Consider the following 16312-nt stretch of genomic DNA (forward strand, 5'->3'; position numbering starts at 1 on the left):
TATATTTATATATATTTTATAATATAATGTAATATTTTATATACTTTTTTATTTTCTAAATAAGTCGTTCCCATCTTTTCTGATTTGTCTACCAAAATTAAATATTTTCTTTATTACTTTATTACTTTATTACTTTATCACTTTAAGTCAGAAATACATACATGATTATATCAGAATACGAATTGCTGTCCCGTACTCTGAGGTACTTCTATAAGACAATTAAATTATACTTTATCTTACATTGTATTATCTATTTTCAAGTTGTTATTTTAAAGTTGTCACTTGACATTGCAATGACTGTTGTTACATTTGTGAGGCTGTGTTCAGCGAATGGTCGGACCGGTCAAAGTCGTTCAGAGGACAAATATTTCGTTGGTCAGCTCAATCAGCTGATTGGGAATATTGGGCAGGTTTTAATACAGTTAATAGAAACCCGTTCAGCCAACTGTTTGACTAAAGAAGTTTGACCGAACTAGTCCGACCATTCGCTGAACACAGCCTGAATAAAACTAAAAAATAAATATAACAAATATAATATTTAACTATATCTAATTAAATAAAAAACATTTTTTTTCAGTTTGACATTAAGGGTCTAGTGAACAACGACAAATTAAGCAAAGATGTAAGCAAATTCTTGACTGAAAATGTAGCCAAGATAATCGATGAAATAGCGCCCGTTGTGTCGCCTGCAGTCAGTGAAATAATCAAGATTGCCATCAATGTCATACTGAAAATTGTAAAATAAATAAGCATTCCAGTTTTTTACTTTTTATACGAGTGACGATAGTTAATATTAAATAAAAAATAGTTTTTATGCGATAATAATTTTTTCATTTAATAAATCCAAAGCAGTTAATAATGCAAAATGTTTTTAATGTATTAAAAGACAATAATTTTATTAAATGTCCAAAATTACAGATCCAAAATTACACATACATACATACAGGGTCATTGGTAGTGCTCATATTTGTGACACAAGGTGTTCAAAAAAATTAACACAATGTAAAATTGCTGGAACCTCAAGGATTAATTAAATACGAAATTTATTAAAAAAAAAAAAACAACAAATCATCAATCAATACAGTGATACAATGCGTTCGCTACTGCTGTTGCAATTTTTGACTAACTTTTTTGTTTTTCGACATACTGACTTCGGACCGTTTCCATTCAACGCAGAACGGACAATCAGAACCAGAGTAGTGGGGAGATTTTTTTAATTTTTTTTTCAATTCAACGCACCGTTTCCGAATTATAAGACCTTTTTTACTGTATCACCTCACACACCTCTTCTTTCCGAAATTTATTTTCCNAAAAAGTCTAATTCATTAAAAAACAATATTATTTGCTTCATAATTCAATGGAATAAAAAAAAATCGAAAAATTTCTGTTAAGGGTAGTTAGAAAATTATCCTTATTTGTAACCGATTTTGATGAAACTTATGATAGTTAAAGACCCTTATGGTTTGATTATTACTTACAATTTTCATTCCATTATCTTAATCAGAAAGAAAATTATTTTAAAAAATATTCAAATGATAAGACTCCTTTGGAGGGCCCTTACCAAAAAAATTAAATGCAACGGTATAGGCTTTTTTTCATGGCTTTATTCAGGAAAAGAAATACATAAACCGGAGGTCGATAACTTTTTTCGTTTTTAAGTTATTGCTAAAATAGTGAAGTTGTGCTAGAACATCCTCATTTATTTAGTTCTCTACATAACATTGACATAGACCAAGCCAAAATTAAATTATAAAACTATACTAAAAAAATACTTGCTATATTTAAATTTTTTTTGATAACTGCAATGTTTCATTTTTTTATTAATTCCAAATATCTGAGTATTTATAAAGATTAGATATTGTTTCCATAACGAGGCAGGTTATGTCCTATGAAAATAGACAAATGAAAAATTATGTCAAACGATATGTGTCAGCTCTTGCTTCGTGCATTCGTCATTCGTATGAGAAAAGTATTTGTGTACCGACAATTTTCTGTATCACTATAGCAGTTGCGCCTCCTAGCCGTGAAGTTACAAACTTGAAAATATTTTAAATCAATGTCTTTTATTTACTAACTCGGGGCCATCTATTGTTTAGTAGCGCTTAACGTTTCACTGATAATAAACAATTTTCTACTCTGATTGCTGCTGAAAATAAATGTTCCCTGCAAATGTATATTTATATCGTTATCTTTGTTTAAGTCTTATTTTAGTAATAGGTACCTGTTTGTGCAGTATCGTGGCTTTCAATCAGCTAAATTTCGTCAATCTTTTGGGGTTCCGAAAGGATCAATCCTGGGGCCACTGTTGTTTGTTATTTTCATTCATGATCTAACTCACTGTCTTGATATCTATCTATTATTAAATTTTTGAGGACTGTCTTACGTTAAAACTTCTATTAATTGTACTAGACAAGGTAATTTTAACAGCCTGTATAGTTGGTGCTTAATAATAATCTACAGGGTGTCCCTAGATTAAGTAAATTATTTACTACAAAAAAGGTGCTCTTGATAACAGTCGATTACTCTCATGGTTTATTCGAAATTTGTAAGTTTAATCAATCATTTGCAGCAAAATTTGAAACAAAGATTAAATTAGGAAAACATGAATGTAAATAAATAAAAATGTCATAGTAGCTGTTCAAAGTGGTCACCATTTACACGCATACAAAGATTTACACGACGAAAAAAATTGAAATATACTCTGCATAATTTCTTCATCGCCTCTAAGAGTATTTGCTACATCTTGAAGACGATGCCATAGTTGCTCTTCGTTTTCTACCGATGTTATGTAATCTACGAACTTAAATAATCCAATCCATTTGTTTGGTACTGTTGATTTAAGTGGTTACAAAGAGGTAATGAAAAATGTGGTCTCTCCGAAGTTGTAGCCTCTAACAGCCTCTAATATCCTCTAACAAGTCTGGCAACGTATTTTGCAGATATTCCAAATAAATTTCTACCGTTAATCTCTGTGGTAAAATGACAGGACCAACAATAACATTTCCAATCATTCCTGCCCACACATTAATTTTAAATTCGTGTCGAATTGTGGAAATTAGTTACCCCTCCACTTGTGAAACACGCTTAATTGGTAAAAATATATTCTTCCAAAAGTGGAAATCCATTTCTCTTTGCCTATTAACAAATCGACAAAAACCTAGGCGTCTTTCAGGATCAAGGGGTAAGCTTATCGTATGGATGTAGCAACTGTTCTGTAAGTACCCGATTAACAATATTTTTAGATATTCCTGTTATCTTTTACTTAATTGTTTCGTGCTTAGTTCCGGATCCTCTTCAACACGTTCCAAGATATCTTGTTCAACTTCAGGAACCTTACACAACGCTGTCAACTTTCCAAATTTTAGTAAAATCGCATAAGGCGTTTTAAATTTATAACAAAATACGATCTCAATAGCTATCGCCACAGACCGCTACTGGAATAGGCCAGCAGTTTTAAATTTCGGAATTGCCGATAGAGTACACCACCAGCAGAATTTTAGGAAGAATCAAATGCAGCGGCCCGCATTCTTACGTGTATCCCAGCAACATATAAACAATGGTTTGGCAATGTTGTCACGTGTACTTACAGATTTATTTTGTACACATTTTTATCAATGCCTGTTTTTTGAGTTACTGTTACCTGTGTAGTCAACATAGACGATCGGATATTGTGCAGCGGTTACTTAATCATAATTTGGTTAATTAACTACTATTTTAATTTTTTGGTATTGAAATACTGCAGAAAATATATTTCCAAATAAACAAAATTCGTAATAATATTTTAAAATTTATTTGCTTCTTTGATTCATTGGTAGAACTGATTCATACGTCAAAAAACTTGACAAAGTCTGTAGTAGTGTAAAACCACACTGTTTACCAATAAATTCATGAATTAATTCATGAAGAACTTCGTCAATTTATTGATGCATAAATTGTCAATGTAAAACAGCTTTTATAACTCGGAAACGGTGCGTTGAATCGAAAAAATAATTGAAAAAATCTCCTCCACACCCCTGGTTCTGATTGTCCGTTCTGCGTTGAATGGAAAAGACCCGAAGTCCGTATGTGGAAAATAAATTTCGGAAACAAGAGATGTGTTCTGCAGGCTGGTCTAAATAATAATTATCTTTGGGAGCTTCAGTAATTTTATTAAACTTTTTATAAGACAAGCGTCCTCACGTAGACATANGGACTATAAAATATTTTATTTTGACCCATCCAAAATGTACGACATTGGAGATGTAATAGCGCGCATCAGTTGGATAAAAATAAAGCCCTCTGCTTTCCCCTTGTCTAGCTTCACCCAACATATGAGATAGACTGTGACATGCATAGTCCCCTTTATTTAAATGTCCTTGCTGAAATACTTCTCTGGAGTAGCGTATTCCACGAGGGTATCGCAAAGCGTATTCTCTTGAAGCTATAACGGCATTTTTCAAACATTGAAAATAGACTGCCAACATATCATACGTTTCCACATTCGTAAAAAGCATTTTCCTTGTTCACAAGTACTTTTCCAATACAAATAACACTAATTTTGCACGTAGCAAAAGCTGTCACATTTCGTTTGTCGTAATTTTTCGGTTGTATATTTTCATAGGGAATAGACTGCCTCGTTATGAAACAATAATCTTTATAAATACTCAGATATTTTGGAAATAATAAAAAAATCAAACATTGCAGTTATCAAAAAAAAAAAAATCAAAATATAGCTAATACTTTTTTGGTATAGTTTTACAATTTAATTTTGGCATGGACTTGGACTATGTCAATGTTATTTAGAGATCCTTTATTTAGTTAAAGGAGGATGTTTTAGCACAACTTCACTATTTTAGTAATAAGTTGAAAACGAAAAAAGATATCGGCCTCCGGTTTGTGTATTTGTTTTCCTGAATAAATGGTCTATCAAGCCAATAAAAAAAGCCTATACCGTTGCATTTAATTTTTTTAGTAAACGGAGACAATTACAAATCTTTTCTAATTAGCATCGTCTACCGTTGAGCAGGAAAATAATATTTTTATTCCCATATCATAAATATAAATTTTATTAATAGTTCTTTAAAATGAGCCGTCGTTTATCAAAATCGATTAAGGCATTTGGAAGTTATGACAATTTAAAAATTTCAAGATGGTGTTCTTCATACTAGCGTTGCTATGGTAATAACAAAAAAAAGTTTAAACAAAACTTGTGAAGGATTTAATAGTGTATCTACAAAGTGTGTTTTCAACTTAGGTTATATAAGCGAAATTTCGGAAAACCGACAATTTTCTGTATCACTATAGCAGTTGCGTCCCCTAGCAGTGAAGTTACAAACTTGAAAATATTTTAAATCAATGTCTTTTACTAACTCGGGGCCATCTATTGTTTAGTAGCGCTCAACGTTTCACTGATAATAAACAATTTTCTACTCTGATTACTGCTGAAAATAAATGTCCCCTGCATATTTATCTCGTTATCTTTGTTTAAGTCTTATTTTAGTAATAGGTACCTGTTTGTGCAGTATCGTGGCTTTCAATCAGCTAAATTTCGTCAATCTTTAGGGGTCCCGAAAGGATCAATCCTGGGGCCACTGTTGTTTGTTATTTTCATTCATGATCTAACTCACTGTCTTGATATCTATCTATTATTAAATTTTTGAGGACTGTCTTACGTTAAAACTTCTATTAATTGTACTAGACAAGGTAATTTTAACAGCCTGTATAGTTGGTGCTTAATAATAATCTACAGGGTGTCCCTAGATTAAGTAAATTATTTACTACAAAAAAGGTGCTCTTGATAACAGTCGATTACTCTCATGGTTTATTCGAAATTTGTAAGTTTAATCAATCATTTGCAGCAAAATTTGAAACAAAGATTAAATTAGGAAAACATGAATGTAAATAAATAAAAATGTCATAGTAGCTGTTCAAAGTGGTCACCATTTACACGCATACAAAGATTTACACGACGAAAAAAATTGAAATATACTCTGCATAATTTCTTCATCGCCTCTAAGAGTATTTGCTACATCTTGAGACGATGCCATAGTTGCTCTTCGTTTTCTACCGATGTTATGTAATCTACGAACTTAAATAATCCAATCCATTTGTTTGGTACTGTTGATTTAAGTGGTTACAAAGAGGTAATGAAAAATGTGGTCTCTCCGAAGTTGTAGCCTCTAACAGCCTCTAATATCCTCTAACAAGTCTGGCAACGTATTTTGCAGATATTCCAAATAAATTTCTACCGTTAATCTCTGTGGTAAAATGACAGGACCAACAATAACATTTCCAATCATTCCTGCCCACACATTAATTTTAAATTCGTGTCGAATTGTGGAAATTAGTTACCCCTCCACTTGTGAAACACGCTTAATTGGTAAAAATATATTCTTCCAAAAGTGGAAATCCATTTCTCTTTGCCTATTAACAAATCGACAAAAACCTAGGCGTCTTTCAGGATCAAGGGGTAAGCTTATCGTATGGATGTAGCAACTGTTCTGTAAGTACCCGATTAACAATATTTTTAGATATTCCTGTTATCTTTTACTTAATTGTTTCGTGCTTAGTTCCGGATCCTCTTCAACACGTTCCAAGATATCTTGTTCAACTTCAGGAACCTTACACAACGCTGTCAACTTTCCAAATTTTAGTAAAATCGCATAAGGCGTTTTAAATTTATAACAAAATACGATCTCAATAGCTATCGCCACAGACCGCTACTGGAATAGGCCAGCAGTTTTAAATTTCGGAATTGCCGATAGAGTACACCACCAGCAGAATTTTAGGAAGAATCAAATGCAGCGGCCCGCATTCTTACGTGTATCCCAGCAACATATAAACAATGGTTTGGCAATGTTGTCACGTGTACTTACAGATTTATTTTGTACACATTTTTATCAATGCCTGTTTTTTGAGTTACTGTTACCTGTGTAGTCAACATAGACGATCGGATATTGTGCAGCGGTTACTTAATCATAATTTGGTTAATTAACTACTATTTTAATTTTTTGGTATTGAAATACTGCAGAAAATATATTTCCAAATAAACAAAATTCGTAATAATATTTTAAAATTTATTTGCTTCTTTGATTCATTGGTAGAACTGATTCATACGTCAAAAAACTTGACAAAGTCTGTAGCAGTGTAAAACCACACTGTTTACCAATAAATTCATGAATTAATTCATGAAGAACTTCGTCAATTTATTGATGCATAAATTGTCAATGTAAAACAGCTTTTATAACTCGGAAACGGTGCGTTGAATCGAAAAAATAATTGAAAAAATCTCCTCCACACCCCTGGTTCTGATTGTCCGTTCTGCGTTGAATGGAAAAGACCCGAAGTCCGTATGTGGAAAATAAATTTCGGAAACAAGAGATGTGTTCTGCAGGCTGGTCTAAATAATAATTATCTTTGGGAGCTTCAGTAATTTTATTAAACTTTTTATAAGACAAGCGTCCTCACGTAGACATAGATGATACACGATCATAAACCAGAGTAGTACAGTCCTTTTATCACTGAACATATAGAACTATCACGGATATGGGGTACGTTCGGAAATATAGTATAAATACACAGTACATATTATAACAAGATGTGTGAGGTGATACAGTAAAAAAAGTCTTATAACTCGTTGAATCGAAAAAATAATTAAAAAAATTCTCCCCTACACCCCTGGTTCTGATTGTCCGTTCTGCGTTGAATGGAAAAGGTCCGAAGTCCGTTTGTCGAAAAACAAAAAAGTTAGTCAAAAATTGCAATAGCAGTAGCGAACGCATTATCTTATCTCTGTAAGGGATCATTGATTGATGATTTGTTGTTTTTTTAATAAATTCCGTATTCAACTACTCCTTAAGGTTCCAGCCATTTTACATTGTGTTAATTTTTTTGAACACCTTGTGTCACAAATATGAGCACTACCAATGGCATCCATGATATGCAACACTTGTGTCAATAATTATTTTACCTAACTGAAGAAATCAGCAATAAGAGTACCCATCTAAGGATACACAACCTGTATAATGCAATTTTTTTAAACATAGGTGTTTTTATCGTACCAGACTGGAAATCGACGCACAAATCTAAAAACATTAATTTGAAGTTTTTGAATTCTCCCATTCCAAGGTGATATAAAATAAATAATTAATTATGTAAATTCATAGTTATAATTCTAACTTGATTTATTTTATTTAGCATTTAAGGCAAATGTGATTTCCAAACAGAAGATAAGTTCCATATCTCTTTAATTACATAATTGAAAACATTAAATTTTTAATGTTTAGCAGTTATGATTTGGCAACAAAGCCACCGCTAGAACTGCTGCCTATTACCAAGTAGAAGAGTTACCACGCTAAATTTTATAGGTGGAACCCGGCTAAGGAGACCCTGCATCCATTTTAGGCTGCCAATTTCCATCATTTAACAAGCAGTCTGTGGCGATAAGCTATATTGTCTGTGGTCTTACATTTGATCCGAAATTGTCATTTACACATGTCACACATTAAAGTCTATTTACCATAAATTACGAAGTATTCATATGTTGAAGCCTTTATCTATCCCTGTTCAAGACATTTTAGGGTTTTTATTAGACTATTTTGAACAGGAAGCACCTCTCTTACCATTTTAAGGGAGTAAGTTGTAGCAATATTTAAAATTCATGTCAAAAATGTCAGGTTCTGCCTGATAAAATTGCGAACCTTATTTTGGAACAACTAATTATAGAGATATGGACAAATATGACAATAAAATGATCATGAAGTATTCTTGCTAAAAGAATTATTATTCCTATTCTATTTACAAGTAAGTATAATAAATATACAACAGCATTATTATACAACTACATGTATCGTTTATTAGTACAGCTTGTATTCTTCTATAAGCAGCGCTTTTTTAAGGGTATCGTCATCGTCGTTTGAGGGGTTCAAGATTTGATGGAGGATATTCTCTACAATCGGACTGATGAGGTTGGTGACGACCTGGCGATGCTCGTTGACGAAAGTGACGAAATTATCGTTAAGGGCCGCGCTGATTAGGGAACTGAATTCTGTGTTGTCGATCAACCCATGTAAATCGAACTGAAATAAATAAATAACAATATTTTTGCTTGTGTATTAAGTTTTGTCTATAAAATTTTACCCGAACGACACTGAATTTAATTTCTCATGTTTATTGCATTCACAAGGTATGCTATAATAGTCCTGGCGTTAGAGCAGTAAAAGTAGGCTTTGGCGTTTGTGTCATCTTTTATCGTGCATACTCATTCTGAAACTAGTACGGAGCCCGGAAGCGCAGCTGCTCTCAGTCATCCCCACTCCAGCTCTGCCGAGAAATTCCAATGACCGCGGTAACTTTCTTTATTAAGCTTTTATCTTCTTTAAGACCTCGCCGAATGTGAATCTGATCTCGGATTTGTGATCAGTGACCCCGAAAACCCCCGTGTTATTTTTTGAAAATTTGGTTGGCCGCCATCTTCAATTTTGTAAAATTGACCTTGAAGTCGTAATCGGCGACCCCGAAAACCCCCTTATACCAAACTAGCGGCCCGTCCCGGCTTCGCACTGGTGGACATTTATTTTAAACATTTTGGGATATAAAAAATATAGCCTATGTTACTCAGGGATAATGTAGCATTCTAATGGTGAAAGAATTATCGAAACCCGCCCAGTAGTTTTTGAGTTTATTCGTAACAAACATACATACATACAAAAATACAAATCTTTCCTCTTTTTAATATTAGTATAGATTTGGCGCGAAACTGTTATTTTTTGAAAATTTGGTCGGCCATCTTGGATCCGCCATCTTGAATTTTACAAAATTGACCTTGGATTCATAATCAACGTCCCCGAAAACCTCCGTATACCAAATTTGGCGCGAATCTATTTTTTGAAAATTCGTGAAATCTGACCTTAATTGACCCGTTTTTTTGAGGTTAGAAAAAGAACCAACATATCTGACCGCGGATTCACTTTCAGTGGAGTCTTAACTATATTAACGAACATTTGAATATGGAAAAAATTTTTTTTTTTTTTCCTAGCACTTTCTCGTGAATTTTTGCTATTTTTGCCATGTTTTTGAGGTTAGGAAATTCCTGTGATGTGATAGCTCAATTCTGACACCGGATTCGTGATCAGAAGGCAAAAATACTCAGGATAACATGTCGCATGAAAAGTAAATACAACTTCTCTTGTGTGTGGCTGTGTTATTATTAAATGTATGCTTCTATATCTCAGAAATCTACACATACACCAAGAAAATTAGCGAAAATATAAGAAAAACTCGAAAAAAGTCCTATCCGTGATATTATTGTAAAATTGTCTAAAGGAACATAATACATATCTCATCTCGTGAGTCAAAAACTTTGATTAACTAACTTTTCTATTTAAACAAATAAGTGAGGAAAACAGTTTTTTCACTTTGCAGGGTAAACCATCAATTTTAGCGAAAAGTGACTCTCAGACAGCTTGTAGGGAGTAAAATTATCAACAAAATGAGACTTGTTAAATTAAAATCGGTTAATAAACAAAAAAGTTATTGCAAAAAACAAGAAAAGTGCCCATTTTTTAATTTGTTTATAATTATCGCAGGTGCAATTGTTTTCGCACAATTCAATTTGTTTATAACGGAGGCTCCAAAAGTTATGAACTTTAAGCCTCTGTACAGGCGTTAATTTTCAACCAAACATGATTCTGTAATCGTCATTGTAATCTTAAAGACGTAATTAAGCGACCTATTAAAAAATATCACCGTTTTTTTGACATTAACATTCTCAAATTATGCATTAAAAAACCGTGCGTGTTTCGCTTATAAACAATTTGAATAAAATTGTTGCTACTTATGCTATCTCACCGAAAATAGATACAATGGATAGCTGGCATAAAAATACAAATTTAAAAGAAAAAGCACCCTCTACGACCAACAGGAGCCAAGATAAGAATTTTTTTTTTAAATCGTAGCGCAATTGTTTATAAATATTAAGAGTTGAATTTTTGCAAAATTGATGCGCGCTGTAAATTTTGCAATATCTCGACTTCTATTCATCGTAGAAACTTCTTTTTTTTTAATTTTTTTGCAATAACTTTTTTGTTTATTAACCGATTTTAATTTAACAAGCCTCACTTTTCAGTCACTTTTCGCTAAAATTGATGGTTTTTCCTGCAAAGTTAAAAAAACTGTTTTCCTCACTTATTTGTTTAAATAGAAAAGTTAGCTAATAAAAGTTTTTGACTCAGGAGATGAGAGATGTCTTGTATTATGTTTCTTTTTCTTTTCGAGTAAAAATTTTATTTGTTTGGCCTAACAGTAGAATGCTGTCGTATTTGGCTAAAAAGCAAGGGGTTACGACGTAGTTTTTATATGTGCAAGATTTTGTCGATTGCATAGAAAATTTCCTAGGCAATAAATAATTGTTTATAGAGTAAAATGTTAAACAATTAAACGAAATTCTAAATGGTTATAAAAGTGTAAAAATAGGTATTTTTAGCATTGATCATTGTTTATTATGACAACAAGTATCTCTAAAAAATTGTGTGCCCTTTCTAAACCTTAATTTAAACCCACGGTAAGCCATAAACTTTTTGAAATTTTCTTAATTAACAATTCGTTTCGATCGAAAACCACGATAAATATTTATAAATATTTACTTATTTTAAATTGCTCCAAATATACATATAATTTTCTACTATTTTTCGGCCATTGTTAATGCAAAATTCAACTTTTTTGATTCGCAGTTGTTACAACTTTATCAAATAAACACAAAAATAAAGATTGACTTTTTTTATTTAGGGCTTACTTTCAATGTTACATTAAAAAATATGTCGAAAAACGGGTAATTTTTCATTCTTTTTGTATGTTTGTTGTTCCCCTAAATTTAGCAACGGTTTTTTGGAATAGGCAAGCTCTGATTCTTATTCTACATAATATTCGGGATTTTTCTGTACAACAAAATAGATGATTTCAAATACAAACGCCTCGAATGCTCTACCGCTTGGACTATATATAAAATTTTTGAACATAATGTTTTTGACAAATAAGGTTCGCTTCTCTATTAGCTGTTCTAATGTTAAATTTGTTATCTATTGTCCTTAACTTGGATCTTTGTTGGCTACAAATACTAAAAGAAGAAGTAAGTAATAGAATAAACACCATATGATATTTATAGCCACCAGAATCAAATAACAAACCTATTAAATTTTAAGTAGAACAGTGGAAAAAAACGTCGTAAGTTCTGATAATAAAAAAAGATCGATAGATTCTTCTAAACATTAATTACAATTGAAGGAATACATGTGCGTTTCTTATTTGCCTGCTTTGCCCAGTAAAGATTTTTAGTTATGCAAAAATAGTGACGTAAGGGTTATTTATTTTTTTTTCATACGTGATGGAAAACAGGTAAACTATACCACAAATAAATAACTTCAGTCGATACTTTTGTACCGAATTCAAAATTCAAGTTTAGCCAATTAACTTGAAGCACCCTGCACTATCTTAGTTTGAAGCCAAAATTAACTTACAGTAGCGGCACTAAGACCAATGCCAATGGTAACGTTGTCCAAACTAATTCCATCGGTAATATCTGCATGTCCGGCCACGGTAACATCAAAATCTTCAAGGACAATACTGAAGGAAAAAAATGATTAGAAACGTCACACGAAGACATTGTATACTCACTTCATCTTGCCACTACCGTATAGGGGCAGAAGCTTAAGAAGCACCATGTCTGCCCAGTAGTCGAGGTTCACAATCAATTTATTGATCTCCAATTCTAAGTCAACATCCATACTCGTGAGATTAACTGAGATTTGTTTTGCAACCAAATTCTTAATGCCTATAATATGAGCATCAGTCACATTAAGAGCACCGCTGAAAATTTTTGAACATAATTTGTTTGGTGTTTTCAACAGAGAATCTTATGAATATAGTTAATTAGGCCAAGAAAATAAGCTGGGAAATTACCATTTCGCGACTTTTTGTTTCGACAAGTTGAATTTATCATTATAGATGCTAAATATTATGTACAATAACACATTAGTTTCCACAGTCATAAAAATGGGGGGAAGATTGTTTACAGGGTGGTTAATTGTATAATTTTTACGTAAATTCACGTTTTTCGCTTATAACTTTTTTCTGTTCATTTCCACGAGAAAACAGTAATGTACTTTTTTCGTCTTCAAAAGACCTACAAAATTAGTCCTCGAGTGTCAAAAAATATTGATTAGGTCAAAAGTTATAAACAAAAGAAGTTTATTTAGTTGCTTTTCAACGAATCTTGACGATTTTTTTTTAACTTAATGCTCTTTTCATAAGGTTTCCGAATATGTAACAATATATAACTATACCATGTTCGTACGTCGTATATTTCATTTTGCAACTAAGGCTAAAAAATAAAAAAAATTCCAGGTTGCAAATTTGAAATTAAAAAAAAATGATAGATTTCAACTTATTATTATGAAATCTACCATGAAAAAAATCAGTGCGATTGTGGAAGATCATCGGGATCGTCCAGACTAATAATTAGTTAAATTGTTTATAAGGCCATAAATTGTAAACTATTCAACTTACCGATTCCAGATTTCGTGTGAGTTATTAGACAGTGATAAGGAATGAGAGGATGCGATGCCAAAACGTTCTGGTAATAATAACGCAGTTTATAAGTGTTTAATTCAAAAGTCATAAATAAATTTCTTCTGTTTATAACTTTTGATCTAATCAATATTTGTTAACGCTCTAGGGCTAGTTTTGTAGGTCTTTTGAAGACGAAAAAAAATATATGTTACTGTTTTCTCGTGGAAATGAACGGAAAAAAAGTTATAAGCAAAAAACGTGAATTTACGTAAAAATTATACAATTAACCACCCTGTAAACAATCTTTCCCCCGTTTTTATGACTGTGGAAACTAATATGTTATTGTGCATAATATTTAGCATCTATAGTGATAAATTCAGCTTACTGAAATAAAAAGTCGCGTCCAGCTCTATATTTTCTGGCATATAATACTTACAGGGAGAGAACGGTATTCTGTTCTATACCTTTTAAGCCAATGCTACATTCTTTTCAGTATTCTTAGAACATAGTTAATTACCGTTTAATCGAATCAAATATAAACTCCTTTTGGAATCCATATGAAGTTAGATAATGATAAAAAATAATTCATGATATTTGGAATTAATAAAAAAAATTCAAAATATAGCATGTATGTTTTCAAAGACAAGCTTGGTATAGTTTTACAATTTAATTTTGGCCTGTACTATGTCAATGTTATTCAGAAAACTAAATAAAGGAGGATGTTCTAGCACCTCACTATTTTAGCAATAACTTGAAAACGAAAAAAGATATCGGCCTTCGGTTTGTGTGTTTGTTTTCCTTAATAAATGGTCTATCAAGCCATGGAAAAAAACTTATAATCGTTGCATTTAATTTTTTTAGTAAACGGAGACAATTGCAAATCTTTTCTAATTAACTTCGTCTACCGTTGCTCAGGAAAATAATATTTTTATTCCCTGTCATAAATATATATTTTATTAATAGTTATTTAAAATGAGTCGTCGTTTTTTGAAATCGGTTAAGGCATTTAGAAGTTATGACAATTTAAAAATTTTAAGATGGCGTCCTCTGTACTAGCGTTGCTATGGTAATAACAAAAAAAAAGTTCAAATAAAACTTGTGAAGTGCCTAACAGTGTATATAAAAAGTGTATTTTCAACTTAGGTTATATAAGCGAAATTTTCTGTAACACAACAGCAGTTGCGCCCTCTAGCGGTGAAGTTACAAACTTGAACATATTTTAAATCAATTTCTTTTGGTCATATTTATTGATAAATTTTTTACTCCATAATCGTAGCACGTCTAGTTTCCTATATACAGCTGATCCGTACCGTTAATGGATCACCCTGTATATTAGAAAAAATAATTATTTATTTGAATCACCTTATAAAAAAGTATAAAATGTCATAGCTAATACAAAGTATTCGTTTTCATACCAGATATAAAGTTTCCGTTACTTGGAATAACACTAATATTAATTAGGTATATCGGCTTAAGGAATTAATGGAGAAATGTGGGGTTATCATTCGAAATACACTAACAGTTTTCTCCGTATAGGTACATTAGGTACTAAACGATTTATTTATTTGGAATTTGAAATCCCACCTTAAATTTATAAAGACCTAGTCTAATTCAAATTATGTGTTGCATATTTACCTCAATGTATCGCTTTCTTCGCTATCAAAATCGATATGTAACGAATCAATTGTGACAGGTTCTGTCAAGTTGGCTAGATTACTATTTATTGTCTTGTTGATGAAATCTCCGATCATGTCTCTCACCACAACCATATGGTTAGAATCTAGAAATATTATACCTTTATCCGTAATTTAGTCTAATTATAAATGTTATATAAATTGTTTCGGTGAAGAGTATTATAAAATACATTCCGTTATAGCCTGTAATTGCAATAATTTAAGAAAGAATATATATGTATTACTAGACGTAATGACGTTTCAGTAAATTCTAACGATGAATTCAGTCACAGACATCACAGTATCTGTTTATTAGTTATCTATTTATTAATTATGCCCATAATTAAAATTCCTTTTGTGTTCTCGTATAGATAATATTGTATTTTCTATAATATGTCAACCACTTATATGTATTTGAATTGATAAGATTCTAATAGCTATTATGTGTTATTGTCTTGAATACCAATGGTGGCAGATAAAACCACAATAGAAGGCACTTGAGATTGAAGAACAAAAGGAGATCATTGCTTAAAATATCAAACAAAGAAAACGCTTTTACGATCGAGCGTATTAAATTTTACAACGATACATGTGGAATATATTCGGTGTTCATTCTTAAACAACAGATAATAATGGAAAATAATGAAATTTCATGTAAAACAAAATTTTTTTAAATATGTATCATATTTTGAAATGTTTCAATACATAATGAAATACGTATAACTATTTACGTCAAACGCTGTATTAAAATTGTCTTAAAATGTTTTAAAAGCAAAGAAAATTTAAATACGATTTATAATAATCTTTTTCCAATTTATTTTATATAAAAAAATAAAAAATCTTACCATATTGAGGAAGAGCCAAGGCAAAACCCAAAACGGCTAGAAGTACAAATGTCTTCATTTCGAACTATAGGTTCCTCCTAAAAAATAATATCGCATGAGCGAAATATTAACAAAATAAAAATAAACTATTGTTAACTTACCTTACTTTTGATCTAGCGACTAGTGCAAATCGAGCTGCGATTGTAGTTATAAAACAGAATAGTCAATTTTAAGTACTTCATCAGCAGATTAAATATATTTCTTTTTTTTGCT

General features: G+C 31.6%; 2 protein-coding genes across 4 annotated transcripts in view; one reads left to right on the top strand and one right to left on the bottom strand.

The window, feature by feature from the left end:
• LOC108903586 overlaps positions 1-808 on the top strand; it is a 7501-nt gene extending 6693 nt beyond the window's left edge. For both annotated transcript variants that reach the window (XM_018705814.2, XM_018705812.2), the window contains exon 5: positions 578-808. In XM_018705814.2, coding sequence (XP_018561330.1) covers positions 578-745 — 168 coding nt within the window. In that variant the 3' untranslated portion in view covers positions 746-808. The remainder of the gene's footprint in view (positions 1-577) is intronic.
• A 7932-nt stretch (positions 809-8740) lies between these two features.
• Positions 8741-16312, bottom strand: LOC108903601. 2 transcript variants are annotated; one of them, XM_018705830.1, is made up of 6 exons: positions 16201-16312; positions 16061-16137; positions 15178-15322; positions 12649-12840; positions 12492-12597; positions 8741-9056 (listed from the first exon to the last, which is right to left on the bottom strand). In XM_018705830.1, exons 2-6 carry the CDS (start codon positions 16116-16118, stop codon positions 8835-8837), a joined length of 723 nt encoding a protein of 240 aa, XP_018561346.1. In that variant the 5' UTR covers positions 16119-16137; positions 16201-16312; the 3' UTR covers positions 8741-8834. The 2 variants fall into 2 exon arrangements, with proteins under 2 accessions (XP_018561346.1, XP_018561347.1); XM_018705831.1 differs by having other exon boundaries at positions 16206-16274.

This window comes from Anoplophora glabripennis, unplaced genomic scaffold, assembly GCF_000390285.2.
Source record: "Anoplophora glabripennis isolate ALB-LARVAE unplaced genomic scaffold, Agla_2.0 scaffold127, whole genome shotgun sequence".
In the NCBI taxonomy this organism is placed as follows: domain Eukaryota; kingdom Metazoa; phylum Arthropoda; class Insecta; order Coleoptera; family Cerambycidae; genus Anoplophora; species Anoplophora glabripennis.

Bases quoted from the DNA above. Each gene is read 5' to 3' on its own strand.
- LOC108903601 (XM_018705830.1), bottom strand. From the start codon at position 16,118: ATGAAGACATTTGTACTTCTAGCCGTTTTGGGTTTTGCCTTGGCTCTT. The intron at 12,598-12,648 runs GTGAGTATACAA...TTTTTCCTTCAG, and splicing joins TACGGTAGTGGCAAGATGAA to TATTGTCCTTGAAGATTTTG. The intron at 9,057-12,491 runs GTAAGTTAATTT...TATTTATTTCAG, and splicing joins TTGGTCTTAGTGCCGCTACT to TTCGATTTACATGGGTTGAT.